This window comes from Vipera berus (genome assembly GCF_964194415.1).
Source record: "Vipera berus genome assembly, chromosome: 1".
NCBI lineage: Eukaryota > Metazoa > Chordata > Lepidosauria > Squamata > Viperidae > Vipera > Vipera berus.
The window spans coordinates 183,743,835-183,762,695 of record NC_138202.1 but is presented as its reverse complement, the minus strand read 5'-3'; the positions used below and the strand labels follow the sequence as shown (position 1 = coordinate 183,762,695).

The window sequence follows — 18,861 nt, the reverse complement described above, 5'->3', positions numbered from 1 at the left end:
AGCAGACATATACATAGAATGAAGGCTATTGCTAAGCACTTTTGATTTGTGCTTAGATTGTAAGCCGCCTGAGTCTTCGGAGAAGGGCGGGATATAAATGGATTAAAATAAAAATAAATAAAAATAAAGACTTGTATGTGTTGCCAGACATGGGAGCTAGAAGTTACTATCATTCAAAGCCAGTACATCGTAGTCATTTTTTCTGCATTTGAATCGGGCCTTAGCTATGATTGTAGAATATACATATACATATAGTTCTTTTTGAAGAGTTTTTTGTTCTGAGTTTTTATATGGGATTTAGCTGTCCAGTCACAATAGCAATATAAACAATGATGTAAATCAAATTAATAAACTTAATTAGCAAAAATGTGTATCAGTTGTAATCAGCAAAAAGGAGCCAGTATTATATAACTTTTATCACGTTGCATAGCACATTATTATTGGATTGATATTTTATTATTTAGTGCAATTCAAGCAGTGTACATAACGCTCCCACCCAGTGGTGGGATTCAGCCAGTCTTCCCCAGTTCGGCAGAACCGGTAGCTAATTTTTTGTTGCCCAAGCCCATAATGGATTTCCGGAAGCAGCATCCACACAGAGAACCGGTTGTTCACATATTTGAATCCCACCACTGCTCCCACCTATTTCCCCCCACAAGAACCCCGTTAGTAGAGTTGGGCTGAGAGAACAACAGGTCCAAAATCACCCAGCTGGCTTTCATGTCTCATATATATATATATATATACACACATATACATATACATAATATACACACACACACACACACACACACATATATATATATAAATTCAGCTGCTAGTTATACCACATATTCTTCAGTTGATAAAAAAGGCATTTCTATAGAAGTTTCCTAATACTCATCTATTAAAATATAATTAAACTTACCAGACTGATTGCTTAATACCAGAGACTTTGTAAGCAGTAGCAGTGTACCCATATCAGGGAGCAAATTATGACTGGAATGGAGGGGACTATCAGAAATGTGAAGATTACATGGAACTGAGTTCCATTAGTCCAAGAAGAATTGGACTATGGAACTCTAGCAAGAATTCTGGGATTCTTGGAGGTCCCTAAAGGAACTCCTTTAATTCCTTTACTCCTTAATATCCAAAAACCCGAGGGAGAGAGAACAAGTGAAGTTCACTGTACTTGTGCTTGTAGGAGAGAGCTAGAGATAAGACAAGACTTATCTCTCTCGTCTACATCTTAAAAAACTCAGTTTTTTAAGCTGTAGGCCTAGGATGTGTATTTATTTTTGCTATAAAAAGGAAATCCCACCCTATTTCACAGAGGTGGCAAAATGTCAGATTAATAATAATTTGGCAACATTTCACAATATCTGAAGAGACGTCTTAGAAGTTGAAAAGAATTTAGATGTGAGAGAAAATAGCATGAGTTCAAACAGGGAAATTTCTCGGATATTTTCTCACCTTAAAAATTATTTTTATTGATATTTTTGGTTGATTGAAGATAATACAAACAGATACTTTCACATTTATCAGAGGAGACGTCACAAGGGGCTAAATGTGCATTATAAGAATATTTGCTCTCTGTTTCATTGTGAATTTACTGGTATAACTGTCATTTTATTGCCTGTCTTAGTGTTCTCCAATGCAGGCTTCATCTGCCACCTGGGGATTATACCATCCTACTTGTATAATATTGTTCTATTTAATGCCCAATATTCCCTGAATAATACTGCTAGCATTCTTTTAGATTAGCTTTCTTTATGAAAAGAAGATTATTTTTTTCTTTGGGGGAGCATTCAGATGGACAGCTTCCCATCTCTATTCCAAAGCAACATAAACTTGGAAGAAAAGCTTTTATCATTTTAATTAAAAGAATTAACAGAATAACAAAGTTGGAAGGGACCTTGGAGGTCTTCTAGTCCAACCCCTTGCTCATGCAGGAGATCCCATACCATTTTACACAAATGGTTGTCCAATCTCTTCTTAAAAACCTCCAGTGTTGGAGCACCAACAACTTCTGAAGGCAAATTATTCCACTGATTAACTATTCTCCTTAGTTCTAGATTGGTTCTCTCTTTGATTTGTTTCCATCTATTGCTTCTTGTCCTTCCTTCAGGTATTTGGAGAATAGTTTGATCCCCTCTTTTTTGTGGCAGTCTCTTAGACTTGGAACATTGCTATCATGTCAGCCCTAATACTTTTTTTCTTTAAACTAGACATACCCAGTTCCTGCAACCGTTCTTCACATGAGCCGCTAGCCATTCCCCTAATCATCTTTGTTGCTCTTCTCTGCATTCTTTCCAGAGTCTCAGCATCTTTTTTATATTTATGTATATTATAATATATAACTATATATTATATTTTTATATACTGCTCAAAAAAAGGGAACACTTAAACAACACAATTTACTGTATTTATTAGTAGGATGTCTTATATTCTGTTATAAAGACGGTCATGTTGTCACATATATATATATTTAAATGTCCGTAAATTTCCTAAAAGCATAAGCAATTTGTTGTCTCAGTGGCCAACTCTCTAATCAATTGAACAAGGTTCATTAGGCAAACCACGGCAGAATCTATAATTTCATGCTGAGATTTCCGACTACTTCAAAGGAATTACTATATACGTAGTTGCTTAATCTACATTCATTATTAAACTATCATGCTGCTGGAACGACGCACAGAATGGCTGTTGCAAAATATTTCCAGCTATCAATAAATGTACAGGGATTATATTCTTTGTCTTCCCAAAACACGTCTCTCTTTAAGATTTTTTTTTCTTCATTCATCGTTCGGGGAAAATATCTTAACTCAAAACCTGGAAACTACTTCTGCGATATTCAGCTTCACAACACAATACACGAAATTATACGGGGAAACCAGCCTCATGGGTCTGGTTTAACACGATAAACGCGTTAAACCAGACTGCATACGTACTCACTTCCTTTAGCAAACCTCCTTCCCCATAAACCTCACTATGAACAAGGCGCAAAGGTCGCAGAGCTCGTATCAAACCGTCCCACCGAGCGAACGAAACGACCAATCAGAGGCGCGAGACCTTAGCGTAACAGGATACGTATGCGCACACGCAAATTTTCCCCTCCGGTTCCTAATGTACCATAGAGTTAGTTCATGCGACTCCTTGACTCTTTTTCGTCAACTAAGGGGGGGATTAGAATTATCATAAGGATGAAATCAGTACGGTTTTTTTCTATTATCTGCATGGGTCAATTAAAAAAAGAGCTTCAAGCTGAGCAATGAAACCGAGCAACCAAATCCCTGAGAGTATCAATCTCTGCCCTCTACAATCTCACGCGTGCGCCCTCGCAAATTGACATGCGCGTGTTGTATAAGTCCCAAAGCGCACAATTTGAACCGATTCTTGGGCTGGGTCTGTCTTCTGGCCTGTATTTGGCGGGAAAGGCCCGGTAAATTCCGGAGCCATTCCGGTATTGAGCCCGTCAGCCACATGGCGCAGGAGCAGCACCCGCAGTCCAGAACCCCGTGGAAAGAAACGCGGCTGGCTTTGAGACGGTTGGCCGAGTGCCTGAAGTGTTCTCTTTGGTAACCGATTATGCCTGAGAAAAAGGAGGGCGGAAGGGATTTTGATTGGGGAAAAGGGATTTGGAAATGAAGTCTTATTAAGTAAAATAAGATCGCTTTGTATATACCAGGGGTAGGCAACCTCGGCTCTTTTCCATGAGTCATAAAAGAGCCGAGGTTGCCTACCCCTGGTATATACAAACGGTTCGGTTGACGAGCTCTTTTTCAGAGCTCCTTTCTACGTTTGAATTTAATGAGTAAGCAACGAGGCAGTGGTTTTCTTAACCGCAGTTTATGGAGAAAGTTGCTGTGATTGGGTTACACCGTCATGCTAAGATAGGGCTAACAAGTAAGGACTGCAACTATCCAGACGATAACGAGTAAAGAAATACAGGAAGCTTTTAATCTTTGCTGTTATCAGCGGTCCTGTGGATGTTTCCAGCGCAGAACTAACTGATCTCCCTAACTAACGTGCCAGCAGACCATATTGTTTAGTGTAGGGGTCTCCAACCATGGCAACTTTAAGACTTGTGGACTTCAACTCCCATGGTTACAGCCCCCCCCCCCCGGTTTAGTGAGTTGTGTAAAACTTGTCAACAAGCTAGGTAAATTAATGATTTAAGGTAGCATATGTATTGATCTACTCCAGCCTTTTCTGGCTCCATATAAAATGTTCAGCAAGTGGTATTTTTAACAAAATCAAGCAGCAGAGAATAGGATAGGATAGGATAGGACAGGACCTTGGAGGTCTTCTAGTCCAGCCTCCTGCTCAAGCAGGAGAACCTACCATCTCAGACAAGTGACTGTCTAGTCCACGTGTGTCAAACTCGCCATGACATGTTGCGATGTATCGCAACTTTTTTTGCATTGCCAGAACTGGGGTGGGCGCTGCCTCCATATGATGCAACTGGCCCATGGGCTGGCAGTTTGACACCCCTGGTTCTTCTTAAAAATCTCCAGTGATGGAGCGCCCACAATTTCTGGAGGCAAGCTGTTCCACTGGTTAATTGTCCTCACTGTCAGGAAGTTTCCACTTAATTCCAAGTTGCTTCTCTTTGATCAGTTTCCAACGGTTGTTTCTGGTCCTTCCCTCTGGTTCTTTGGTGAATAACGTGACCCCCTCTTCTTTGTTGCAGCCCCTCAGACATTGGATCTATTTGAGAATGTATCTGGCCATTAGTGAGGGATGTTTTTGTTTGCTTTTGTTTGTTTTTCAAGTCAGTGTTGACTCCTGGAGAAGTCCTTTTGCCTGTTTTCATGGCAAAAATTTTTGGAAGTGGTTTGCCCTTGTCTCCTCCCTAGAGCTCAAGCATAAAGTGAAGTAGAAGTCATAGTCTCCCTGTTTCTAGCCCAATGTCTCAATCACCACACCAGACTGGCTTTCAGCAAGGGATAGTACTGCAAGCAAAATTCTTTTCATTTTTCCTTTTAGATGTGGTTCTGCTTGAAATGGGAGTTTGCAATTGTAGATGGGATTACTGTAATTGAGTGCTATTCCATAAGTTAGGGAATTCCTTATATGTAGACATTTTCACTTATATTCAGGGGATGATTTTCTTTAGAAGAATGTTCAGTAATGTGACTCCCTATCTTTCCCTGATAACACTTAATTACTTTGTTGGCACTGGTCATCCTTCCTCAATGTAGAGTCCATCAAATGAATTAGGAATCGCAGTTTCAACAACTAGACTGCCAGGTTATAAAGGCTGACCTGGGCAAGGAACACTACTCTAGAGTCATTAGTCATTCTGTCATTAGGGTTTGGGTTCTGATGTTTTCGTGGCAAAATCATAGCAATACTGCAGAATGAATAAAGGGTTTCAACACTGGTTTGCACAGTTGAAGGTAGCATGCCATTAAAACCTTGTCACTGAAGTTGCTGTGAATATCCATAGATCTTGATATTTTGGTTGCTGCAATCCAGAAACAGATATACAAAAGTAGCCTGTAGCTTCTTATCTGCACATTTAAAGACAACTTTGTTTCACTTTTCCCTCACACTGGAATAAGTGGCAGCTGGGGAAGTAACCATCCTGTTAATGTCTGCCTCCCTCTGTGCAGAAGCCTCTTTGATATTTGTATAACACTGTTGAAATATATAAAAAATGTACTATGAGAAATAACTTGAACAATGCTGTAATTCAGGGCTTTTCAACCTTTTCACAGATTGTACCACTTTTAAGACATGACAATATTTGAGTACCACCAGTGCTTAGCAAGGTGTCAAAAACTTGATGACTAAAAAAAGGGGGGGGGATTTTGGTTTTTACTGATTAGATTCATTCGTTGTTATAGAAATGGCTAGTTTATAATATTATGGAAAAGTAAAAAGTTGTGGTTCAATGTTAATCCCTTCTCCCCCTCACTTTTCCTCCCTTTTTCCTCCCCACTGTGTCCTATTATTTGCTTTTGTATTTTTGTATTTTATTCTATAATCTAATAAAATATTACAAACTATAGAAAAAAAGGAAAAAATTAATTTCTTCGGTGGCTATTCCTTTGCCTTGACACAACCGAACAAAGCTTTAATTATTGTAAACCTACTTGCCTTTGCTTTAGAGGGAAGCTCAAACTGTCCTCCAAATTCTAGAAGTACACCCATGGAATTTGCAACCCATTCTTGACACTACATTGCCAGCCATGTTTTTCTGTATTGGAGGTGGAATCCTTCACATGTAAAGCTTGTCCCAAGAGGCAGCTACCTAGAGTGATGTTATCTGAGTAGAAAAGATGAACACATTTTTTTTCTTAATACACAGTTTCTTTATGATGAAAAAAATAGTGTTTACATAGCTTGTTTATCTTGATATTATCTATCTTGGGATGCATTGAAAATGTGTCTATTCTAATATTTAGTACAGAAATAACTCAATTCCATTTATTCTCTCCTTGACAGCACTAACATTCTGAAGAAACCTGTGAACCTAGGAAGTTGTGAACATGTCTTCTGTCTGTGAGTCATGTCATTACTCTGAGGGAGAGGAGCAGTTCAAAAATGTGAAAAATAAATAATGAACTCTTATAAAGCTTTCCCCAAAGTTGCCTATTTTGATAATGTTTTTAGTCTGAAGTAAATATCCTGTGTTGCTTTCTATTTGTGGTTGCTAGTACGATTATATCTTCCAATGTAATTATACCTGTCTTTCTCAGCAAAGCACTTATTTGCTGTAGTGTTTTTTCTTTATATCATTGTAGATGAAATAAAGATTAAATTATTTAAGCCTCTGTTAGGTTTGACATATTTATTATGATTTAAATACCCTCCACTCTACATAGGGACACAAATCATCCTATCAGTATAATATTCTAGAAGCACTCAGAGCCTATATATACAAATTACAAGTAGCCCTTGCTTACCTACTCATTCAGCATACCTTCAAAGTTATGACCATGCTGGAAAAAAATATAACTAATGCTGCATTTACAACCTTTGCAGCATAGCTCAGTCATGTGATTGCCATTACAGTCAGTACATGTTATCCTATGCCTGACCTGTTGTTTTTTTCCTCCTTGCAGACCAGAGGATTGGAGAGAAAGGAATTATAAGAGAATAAGTAGGCACACAATGGGGAATACACATAAAAAAGAATATAGTGGTGCTGGCAGTCCTTAGCACACTCTGGATTGGAAGCTAGAAGTACATTATGCAAACATAATGTATTATATATTACTCATTGTGTCCCTGTTTACTGTCTTGTAATCTTTTCCTCTCTCGTCTCTGCTTTGTGAAAGGGGCCTGGTTGTGGGGGGGAGAAATCAAGCAATTTCTACAGGCAATCTCTTATGCCTGATCTGTGTTTTGCCACATTGCTTTCCGTGTGGGTTCCCTATTATGCCTGCTTACTCTCTTGTAATCCCTTCCTGTCCAATGAGTAAATACAAACATAGATTCCCTTCTTGCTATTATCTCAGTGTGGAATGGTTAGGAAGCAAAAAAAAGCTGAAGGAGTGAAACTGATTAGTCTTGTCAGTTTCAAGCTGGAAACCACAGTCCCTGTTACTGGATTTCTCACTTAATAATCAGTTTGCTTAGCAACAGAGTTGCCAGTCTCAGTTGTGGTCTCTGAAAACTATATATACAAAACCTGTAACAGTTTTTGGATTATTTTTTGCATATCTTTAGGAATGGTACTTCATATTGCATGTGATGCTGGTTCTACTACATATAAAAAATTCATTTGGATTGGATTTCCTGCATTAAATTAGACTGAAATGTATTACCAATTGGGTTGAAACAGTTGTACTTTATTTTAGTTTTATCTTAAATTATTTTGTAAACCTTTTCATGTAATTTTTGTAATTTTTATTTTTTTCTCTTTTTCCTTTTAAAATATTTTTTTTAAAGCGAGGGCGGAGTCTTTTTCCCACTGCCCAGCTGCCATGTCCTTGGCTGCGCTAGTCCACACGGGCCATGCTCAGGGATGACTGTACTCTGGGGGGGCTGCCAGTGAAGAGGGGGTTGCGGAGGGAGGTAGGGCTGGGGCAACGGTGTGTGTGCCCACAGAGAGGGCTCTGAGTGCCACCTCTGTCATGTGTGCCATAGGTTTGCCACCATTGGTGTAGAGTCTCCTGCTTGGCAGGAAGTTGGACTAGATGATCTACAAGGTCCCTTCCAACTCTGTTATTCTAATTCTAATACTGGAAGAGTGCTCATAAATAGTTACTCATCAGATTGGAAATATGAATCAAGAGTTAGGGTGCCTCAAATTTCAATTCTGGGTAATCTACTTGCAAGGCTGCAACTCAATAGCTTTTGAATGACTTGGAGAGTTGGAAGGAATGCTTATCAGATCTGTAGGTTATACAAATTTGGGCGATTAGCTAATACAGGTGAAACTCGAAAAATTAGAATATCGTGCAAAAGTTCATTTATTTCAATAATGCAACTTAAAAGGGGAAACTAATATATGAGATAGACTCATTACATGCAAAGCAAGATAGTTCAAGCCATGATTTGTCATATTTGTGATGATTATGGCGTACAGCTCATGAAAAGTCCAAATCCACAATCTCAGAAAATTAGAATATTACATGTAATCAATAAAACAAGGAGTGTACATAGAACAATATCGGACCTCTGAAAAGTATAAGCATGCATATGTACTCAGTACTTGGTTTGGGCCCCTTTTCCAGCAATTACTGCCTCAATGTGGTGTGGCATGGAAGCTATCAGCCTGTGGCACTGCTAAGATGTTATGGAAGACCAGGATGCTTCAATAGCGGCCTTCAGCTCTTCTGCATTGTTCGGTCTCATGTCTCTCATCTTTCTCTTGGCAATGCCCCGTAGATTCTCTATGGGGTTCAGGTCAGGCGAGTTTACTGGCCAATCAAGCACAGTAATCCCACGGTCATTGAACCAGGTTTTGGTGCTTTTGGCAGTGTGGGCAGGTGTCAAGTCCTGCTGGAAAATGAAGTCAGCATCCCCATAAAGCTCATCTGCGGAAGGAAGCATGAATTGCTCCAAAATCTCCTGGTAGACGGCTGCGTTGACCCTGGACTTAATGAAGCACAGTGGACCAACACCAGCAGATGACATGGCTCCCCAAATCAACACAGACTATGGAAACTTCACACTGGACATCTTGCAGTGTGTGCCTCTCCATTCTTCCTCCAGACTCTGGGTCCTTGGTTTCCAAATGAGATGCAAAAGTTGCTCTCATCAGAAAAGAGGACTTTGAACCACTGAGCAACAGTCCAGGTCTGTTTTTCTTTAGCCCAGGTAAGACGCTTCTGACGTTGTTTGTTGTTCAGGAGCGGCTTGACAAGAGGAATACGACATTTGAAGCCCATGTCCAGGATCCGTCTGTGTGTGGTGGCTCTTGATGCCCTGACTTCAGCCTTAGTCCACCCCTTGTGAAAGTCCCCAACACTTTTGAATGGCCTTTTCCTGACAATCCTCTCCAAGCTGCGGTCATCCCTGCTGCTTGTGCACCTTTTTCTTCCACACTTTTCCCTTCCACATAACTTTCTATTAATGTGCTTTGATACTTTCCCCCCTGTGGAGAGGGAAGGGAGATTTTATCCCTCCCTCTAGAAACAGCGACTGACTATCCAGAGGAGTTTAAAACATTGAAAGAATAATTTGATCCTAATTGGAGTTCTATTTTTTAAAGTTTGTGGACTAAAAGATTTTCTATGCTTACTGAAGATTGGGGTTTTTACTTATAAAAAAGAAGCAAAACTGAAAAGATTATAAAAACTCCAGATTTAAAAGAAAACTGTAAATGGTAGGGCCGACATCATGTGGCTAAACCTGATACTACAATTTAGTGTTGCTGAAAAGAACTTGGCCAGCAGCCCAGACAATGGATAAGACTTATGTAACCTTCAGACATCAGCTATGAGAAGCCCAGCAGTGTTCCTTATTCAGTGACAAAATCTTTCTTTGCATTCTCTGATTGTAAAACTTTTAACGTAATACATTACTAAAAGAATATGGATGAAGATCAGGAAAAGATTCTGTCTATGTTGAAAGCAATTCATCAAACTATTCTTACAGCTACTGATGAAATAAGAGGTTACAGAAAAGAACAAGATGTCAGCCCAGATATACGAACTCAAACTTTGATTACAACTAAAAATCAACTACACAGAATATAACAGAAAAGGTGGAACAATTAAAGATTATGACAGAAGATTCAACTGATCAACAAATACAGTCAGTGGAAAACCCAAAAAAGGGACTGACAATATGGAAAAATAATGGACTTTCTACATAAAAAAATATGGACTTTCTACATAAATCAGAAGGGACCTGAGGATCAAGAAGAAGAACTGATTGAAGAGAAGATAAATAGTTCTGGACAACTACATTGAGATGAAAAAATAGAGGGAGTATTTGTTAGTCCTCTCAAAAAAATGGTGACCGGATGGTCTTTTCTACTTCAAACATCTACATAACAAGACAGGGAGATTTGTTTGATGACTCAAAAGCACAGACATGGAAGATGATTTGGCACAGAAAGAAAGCCAGAATAAGACTGAAGAAAATTGGGGTTTTGACTTACTCGTGAGAATTAAAATAGAATATACTCAAATAGATAAGATGTGTATTTTGAATACTAGATATTGTTATGAGATGAGATAAAACTTTGGTCATTTATAACTTAGAAGTATAAATATTAATAGTTAAATTTGAACATTGATTTACTTATAAAGGTAAATGTAAAAGTAATTAAGATATATATAAGCTAAAAATCTATCGGTGAATGTAATAAATATGTTTTTATTTAGTGGTAATAATAACTATTGGCTTAAATATGATATAGTAGATATTAAGAGAAAAAGACAGGAAGTATTAAATGTTGAAATAGGAGGAATTTTGGTTACTAAACTTAAGATATCTGGAAATTACCAGAAAATAAGAATATTATATTGTATTACTAGTTAGTTGATGTAAGATGGTGAGAATTCAAATTTATAAGACATGTATCCTGAACATTAGATCTTGTGATGAATTGTGATAAAGGGAATTGGGGTTATACAAAACTTGGAAATTATAAATATCAAATGTTAAATATAAATATTAATGGGAAACTAAAAATTTGGGAAAAATTAACCAGGACATTGATTGTCTAAAAAGATTGAATGTTAAAACAACTAGGATATGTAAAAACTAAAAATTATTGATAAATGTAAGAAAGTTATTTTTTTATTTAATAGATATAATAAGAATTGTATTAATTTAAATATGAGACAGTAAATACCAAGGGGAAAATAGGAAACATTTAATGCAATAGTTTGAGATCTGTATTAAAGATATTTGTATGTTATTGAATTATTGACCAACTCAGCCGCCATGTTGCTTTTCAAATATTTAAATGTAAAACTAAAAAACCAATAAAATTTTCTTTTAAAAAAAGATAAAATTCAAAAATATGTTTTGAATATGATAGAAAAATGGGATTAAAGCAAAAAGAAAATTTAAAAAATAAATGGAAGTATATTCACTTAAGCAAACATAAAACGTATACAGTAGTATAGGGATACCTGGTTTAGTAATGATAGTACTTGATTTATTATTCAGTTATTTATGGTCTGATTTATACCAATACCAATAGTAAGTTGAAAAAGCCAGCAATCTATTGTGGTTACAAAAATGCACTTCAACAACAAAATAGTCCAAATTACAGGAAAGAAATGTTGCTTGAGTCAGATCTCACCATGGTAATGTATCTGGTTCTGGGCACCATAGTAGGTAAAATTCAGATGAACTGGAACAAGCTCAGAGAAGCTTGTTGAGGTGATCAGGAGAGTCAAGATGAAGTCCTAGGAAGAGACATTGTTTAGGTTTCAAAAAAAAAACCTGAAAAGGATAAATTCTTTAAATATCTGAAAGATACCACATAAGGCCAAGATACATTTTCTTTCCATAGTGGAGGAACTGGAATAAAGGATTTATATTGTAGAAAGTCAGATTCTAATTAACGTAGAAAAAAACTTTCTAATGGTATGAACTGTATGACAGTGAAACTAATTAAGCAGAGTAGGAGGTGGGCATATCCTACATATTGGTTATGTTCAAGTAGAACTTAAAAGCCATCTGTCTAAGATCCTTAAATTTGGAGTGTGGCACTGAAAAATACATAAAATTGCTTTTTTCACCATTATGATTCTAACTATTGGGAATAATTTTGAAAAGCCATAGCTAAGGATATTCTCTAGCATAATAGTGGAACAATTGTTTTAATGCAGATGTGGCTTTTCCCTCAGCATAGAGTTGCTTATTGTCTGTCAGTGCTGCAAACATTGACATGTTTTTGCACTGACAATATAAGAGACAGCCTGTTACTTTAATTGCTTCATTTGGGGGGGGAGGAAATCTACCCAGATGTTGTGAGAAGATTAGAAAGCCCGCGTACAGAATGGGAAGTGAAACCTCATATGTAAAACTAATTGGATAATGTGATTTATAATGTGTAGATAAGGGTGGGGATTGTTTGTGTGTTATGATGGGTTTGGGGGGGAGGAGATTTCAGATTCTGGCATCCCTCCATGAGTGCTGATGTTTCGTCTCATTATTAAGACTTTTTAGATAAACAATGCTTGCATTTTGTTTGAAACTGTGTCTCTTATCGGAACCATGACACTGTCTTTAGACTTATCCTTCTTTTATCCTACAGCACAGAAGCATAAAAAGTCCTATTTGTTTTCATTCTAAGAGTTAACCAGAGCTCATTACATAAAATGAGAATCTAATTTGCAGATTTTATTCCTCAAACTTCTTTAATCTAATTATAAAACTCTTAAGATGTTTTTTTATTGAAAATTAAGCATTTCATCACCTCATTGATATCTGGTAGTTTATTTTATCTTGATTCTGGTTAAGTTTAAAATGTGCTTAATTCTTGGATGGATCATGACCACTGATTCAGTTGGTTACCATAGTTACAGAACCCATGTTTCTAACAAAAAACATAGTCCAGGAAGGCTAGACTATTTTCCTTAACATCTTCCCGCATGAATTTGATATATCTGTCCACAGAGTTTATAGGTTTGGTGAACGCTTCCAATTTCTTTGTTTTGATATTGACCCAAGTATCGTCCACATACCTGTACCAGTGAGTGGATGGAATTCCTGTGAAGGAGTTCAGGGCTTTAGTTTCTATCTCTTCGATGTAGAGATTGGCCACAATGGAGGACACAGATGAACCCATGGTGCATCCATGTTTTTGTCTAGGTAGTGGTCTGGCAGGGGTCCAGCATGACATATGTGGTCTGGGCTGAGTTTGATTCTATCACCTAAGCCCTAAACTACTTCACATGAATTCCACCCACTTGCTGGTATAGGTATGTAGACGATACTTGGGTCAAGATCAACACATAGGAATTGGAAGCATTCACCAAACATATCAACTCTGGACATATACATCAGATTCAAGTGGGAAGATGTTAAGGAAAATAGTCCAGCCTTCCTGGACTGTGCAATACACATTAAGGAAGACAGAAGTCTTAATATTGAAATTTACAGAAAACTCCCACACACAGATCAATATTTACCTTTTCATTCTCACCAAGTGGAACACAAAATGGGAAAGAGGGCTGAATGTCTGCATACCAGCAAAAATGGGAAAGAAAGAGAACTAAACCACATAAAGGAAGCCCTCAGAAAGTGTGGCTATCTCAAGTGGTCCTTCATCAAATCCCCCCCAAAAAGACCCAGCAAGAGCTCCTCCATAACAGAAGAGAACAATAAACAGCAAAGTTGTCATTCCATATGTTGCAGGAATATTTGAAAAGCTCAAGAGGATCTTCAGCCAACACAACATACATGCACACTTTAAACCCAAGAATACACTAAGGCAGAAGCTTGTCCATCTCAGGAATACACAACCTGACACAAACTAAGCAATGTGGTATCTGCAGTACAATGCAGTGAGACATGTGCAGATCTGTACATTGGGGAAACAACCACTTCAGAAACATGATACAACACAGGAGAACAAACCCATCAGAAGAAGATTCAGTAGTTCATCTGCATTTAAAAGACAGAGGCCATTCTTTTGAATACAGCAAAGTCCACGTTTTGGACAATGGACCGGTGGTTTGAAAAAGGGGTCAAAGAAGCCCTGTGTCAAAATTGAACAACATCATCTATCTTTAGTCTACAACTCAGTCCTTTCAGCAGTTCCAAGAAAGCTCCACACCCATTTGCACCACTTAGGTGACCTTGAGGACACAGATAAATCTCCAGGTGGTCTAAGTGACTCTAAAAGAATGCAAATGACTAGCTGTCTGCAAGGAATATAAATCACTCCATTCCTCACCATCCAGTCAGAACTGAAGAAGCTTTTTGGATAAGAAGCGAAACGTCTTAAAAGAAAAAACTGTCAATGCTGCTAACATCAGATGTTCTTGCTTGACAATATAGGGAGATGTAGCCTTCCTTTAACTCATATTATTTTTATAGCTAGAATTAGTGGACGCTGGGGGGAGTAGGGAGAATGTATCTCAAAACTGTAATAAGAGGAGATAAGAATTTGGCAGGTTGTTAAACAGGAGGAAAAGTTTGCATTCTAAACTAATTGAAGAATGTGATTTATGATGTTTAATTAAAGGAGGGAATTGTGTTTGATATGATGTGTTCAGGGAATTTTGGCTTCAGTATGTACGTGCCGAAGCTGTGCAAGTATAATAAAAGATTCTGTAAGGTAAACAATGCCTTGAAGTTCTTTGAAGTACTGCATTTGTCGGAACCATGACATTAAGCCAAAATCTTAAACTTTTCAAACTATTTAGGGGTATTGAACCGCAGCCGCTCTCTCCAGACTTGAGGGAAGCTGGCAGAGATTCAAGAGAACATTTCATCATGGGAAAAGAGAAACTGCTTGAAGTTAGCAACCCAGCAGTTGCTGCTATCCCAGGGGGGGAAGCGACAGATAACAAGCCGGGGGAAGAAAAACTTTGGCAGGTCTCCCAGCTAGGAGAGCCTATTTGGCCCTCAGAGCAGGCCCATCCCAGTGGAGACTCCAGACGCCTCGAGACTGCCTGGCCACCCTCAGAAGTTTCAAAAGCAGACCGGTGGAGAGCTACCAGATCGTCTGCCACTGAAGGTTCGTGTGAGTCATTGGAAAGATTTGAAAAGCTAGAGATGAGAAGCAGAAATCAACTCCTACTGAGAGGAGCCTACAGCCCCTCCATTGCAGATCACACAGCCTTCCAGACCCTGTCTTCCACTGCCAGTGCCTCCAGCCCTACAGAGAGAGAGAACCCTAGTATGAGGTCTCTGCAGCAATGGGGAGTTTGGCAGCCCCCGCAGGTAGACAGTCAGCAACCTCTGAGCTTGCCACAGCTAATAAGAGGCCTTGCAACAGCTTGGGGTGGTGCAGAAGCCAGGGGATCAGCAGTGGTGGGAGGATGACCACAGCAAGGAGATTGGTCACTGCCCTCGAACATACAGCAACCGTTGAGGGGCCCACAAATGAGGGAGAACCAGCAGCAATCCCCACCCATCCAGCAAACATTGAGGGGACTACACCAGCAGGTGGCGTGGCCACAGCCCCTGAATGTGCAACCCCTGGGCATGCAGCAGCACTCAGGATGGGACCAGAAGCAACTGGGCAGGAAGAACTATCACAGTGGGGAGCCCAGCAGCCAGTGTTTGATCCACCTTTCAGAGCAACCTTTCATGGGGACTCAGAGAAACTGATTTTTTTTCTCAACCAAGTGCGTTCTCATTTGAACTGCTGTTCCTACCTCTACCCAGACCCAGCCGCTAGGGTTGACATGATTGTGTCCGGCCTACAGGGAGAGGCATCTGAATGGCTGAATAATTTATACAGTGAGCAAGCCCCTGAATTGGAGGACCCCCATCTCTTCCTCCTAGGACTGTGGGAATGATTTATTTATTTATTTATTTATTTATTTATTTATTTATTTATTTATTTATTTTATTTTGATTTATATACCGCCTTTTTCCCGAGGGACTCAGGGCGGTTTACAGGGGACCCATCCATTGCTCTCAAAGCAAAAGAACTGTTGTGATTCAGGGTCAGCCTGTGGGTTCGGCAGTTGGGTTGGACGATTCAGAGGAGGAGGAGGGGGTGTTTGAGAGCCTCCAGAGGATAGCCCTGAGGCTCCACAGAGCCCTCAGCCAGGCCCCTCCCATCTGGTTACGACGCAGACCCAGCTGTGTGATCCTGACAGCGTGGATGAAGATGACTCACAGCTGGCCCTGTTCAAGGACGCCCGACGCAGGAGGCAGTCAATCAGGAGTAAACAGAGGAAGGCAATGGGGCACCTCGGAAGGAGGCAGAGAGAAGCCACGCCTTGAACTGTTTAAAAGGGGAATGTGTGGGATGGCTGGTTTGCTGAAGGCAACCGTTTGAATAGCTCCTGTTTCATGGTTCGTGTTTCTGTTTGCTCTGTTTGCTCTATTTGCTCTGTTTTATGTCAATAAATTTGGCAGGCTTAGTTCCAGCCTCTTGCCGTTTTGTAAAGGGGTTATCCCTGCCTTTTCTGAAGGGCCGGTAGTAGGCTGGTACAGAACAAGAACAAATCCATAAGATAAAGCAAGCCAGCCGGCCTGCCCTGGAGTATAGCAAAGAATGCGATACCTTGCCTCCTCACTGACCCACTGATTGCTTCATTGAACTTACACGACCAAGAATGTACGCTATGTCCTCCATTGAAATGGAGGAGATGCAGTGGTACGTGGATACAAACCTAGCAAGGGCATTCATTGAATGGGCCAAGTCTGCTGTGGGAGCCCCTGTGTTGTTTAAAGAAAAGAAAGATGGGTCTCTTCATTTAGTGTTGCTTATAAAGGTCTGAACGCAGTGAGTATGGAAAATAAATACTCCCTCCCCCTCCTGAAGGACTTACTAACCCACCTGGCAAAGGGGAGCGACTTCACCAAGTTAGACCTGAGAGAAGCATATTGCCAGGTGAGAATAAAGGAGGAGGGATGAGTGGAAAACTGCCTTCAACTGTCCCTTGGGAAGCTACCAGTTCAAAGTCATGCCATTTGGACTGTAGGAGGCCCTAGCCATATTTATGCAGTTGATTAATGAGGTCCTACATGATCATTTATACAAAGGGGTTCTGGTCTATCTTGATGACATCCTGATATACAGTACAAATATGACTGACCATAAAAGGCTGGTGAGAGAAGTGTTAAAGAAACCATTGAATGCCAAACTTTATGTCAGATTGTCAAAATGTGAATTTTACCAAACCTGATTAGATTATCTTGGCTATAGAATTTCCAATGAGGTCATTGAAATGCACCCAACCAAAGTGAAAGCTATAATTGAATGGCAACCCCCAAAGACTCGCAAACAGCTCCAGAGCACCCTAGGTTTTGCCAACTTCTGCTGTCAATTCATTCCCTCCTTTGCCGAGATTGTCCTGCCCCTTACAGAAATAGTAAAAACAGGTAAAGGAGGAGGGAAACCACGACCAGGCCAACCACTAGCATGGACTATGAGCTGCCAAACAGCTTTTGAGAATTTAAAAAGACTATTTGCTGCTGAACCGGTTCTAAAGCACCCCTGCCCAGGGGAGCCCTTTGTAATTCAAGCTGACGCCAGCAACGTGGCAGTTAGAGCTGTATTACTGCAAAAGAACAAAAGTGGAGTCCTGCAACCCTGTGCCTATACCTCTAAGAAATTTACTGAAAGCAAGAGGAGATGAGCAGTCTGGGAGAAGGAGGCCTTCGCAATTAGGTGGGGACTATTAAACTGACGATACTAGAAGAGAGCAAGGTGCCTTTTGAAGTATGGACAGATCACAAAAATCTAGAGGCACTGAAAACTCCCCGCAAATTGTCCCCAAAGCAAGTGCGGTGGGCACAGTACTTTAACCGTTTCAACAACCGGGAGGAAAAAACTTCCTAGTTGATGCGTTGTCGAGATTACCCCAGTACAAAAGCAAACGCGAAGAGGTTAATGAGGCAATCATCCCCAGTCCACAAACTGCTGCTCAACTCACACCTCGCAGGGCCCCTAACCCTGATGACCCTGGGGCAAAAATAAAAAGAAAAGCTCCTCACTGATCAATGGTTAAAAGACAATCAAGCCTCCCTAACATGCAGGGATGATTTGGCTTACAAGGGGAGGAAACTGTATTTGCCTGAAGCCCTCTGTCTTAATGCTCTCAAACAGCCATGGCATAAAACAGGCTGGATGCTTTGGATATCTAAAAACACTACATCTCATCTGCTGGCAATTTTGGTGGCTGGGGCTAAAACGGCATGTGGAAACTATGTCAGGAGTTGGGCCGTATGTGCCTCCATGAAAAGAATTCCAGGGAAAACCCCTGGGTTACTGCAGCTGGTGGCAGACCCTTCTCAACCATGGGAAGAAATAGCTATGGACTTTATTGTAGACATACCTGAAAGTAGAGGAAATACTGTCATCTGGACTATGATAGACCTGTTCTCGAAGCAGGCTCATTTCATTGCTTGCAAAGGACTCCTATCAGCCCAATGACTCACTAAATTGTTTCTGAAACATATCTACCGGCTGCATGGTGCCCCTAAGCAAATAATTTCAGATGGGGGGTGCAGTTCATAGCGAAGTTTTGGAGGAGTTTTCTTAAATTAATTGGTTTATCTCAAGGCCTATCATCTGCTTTCCATCCAGCTACCAATGGGGCTGCGGAATCTGCTAACGATATGGTGGAGCAATATCTCAGATGTTATGTTTCACACCAACAAAAAAACTAGACAGACCTCCTGGGTTTCGCAGAGGTTGCTTACAATAATTTCAGTACCTAGTACAATGGAAGGGATATTTGTTGTCTGAAGCGACTTGGGTGAAATCTAGTGATGTGAAAGCCGACTGACTCATCAAAAGGTTTTATGAGAAACACCTGAACAAACTGA

General features: G+C 39.8%; 1 protein-coding gene across 1 annotated transcript in view; it reads left to right on the top strand.

The window, feature by feature from the left end:
- Nucleotides 1-3,350: 3,350 nt before the first annotated feature.
- The window catches only part of BARD1 (BRCA1 associated RING domain 1), a 99,649-nt gene continuing 84,138 nt past the window's right edge, over nt 3,351-18,861 (top strand). The window contains exons 1-2 of the mRNA XM_081330604.1: nt 3,351-3,557; nt 6,433-6,489. Of these exons, the coding sequence (XP_081186730.1) occupies nt 3,463-3,557; nt 6,433-6,489 (152 nt within the window). The 5' untranslated portion in view covers nt 3,351-3,462. The remainder of the gene's footprint in view (nt 3,558-6,432; nt 6,490-18,861) is intronic.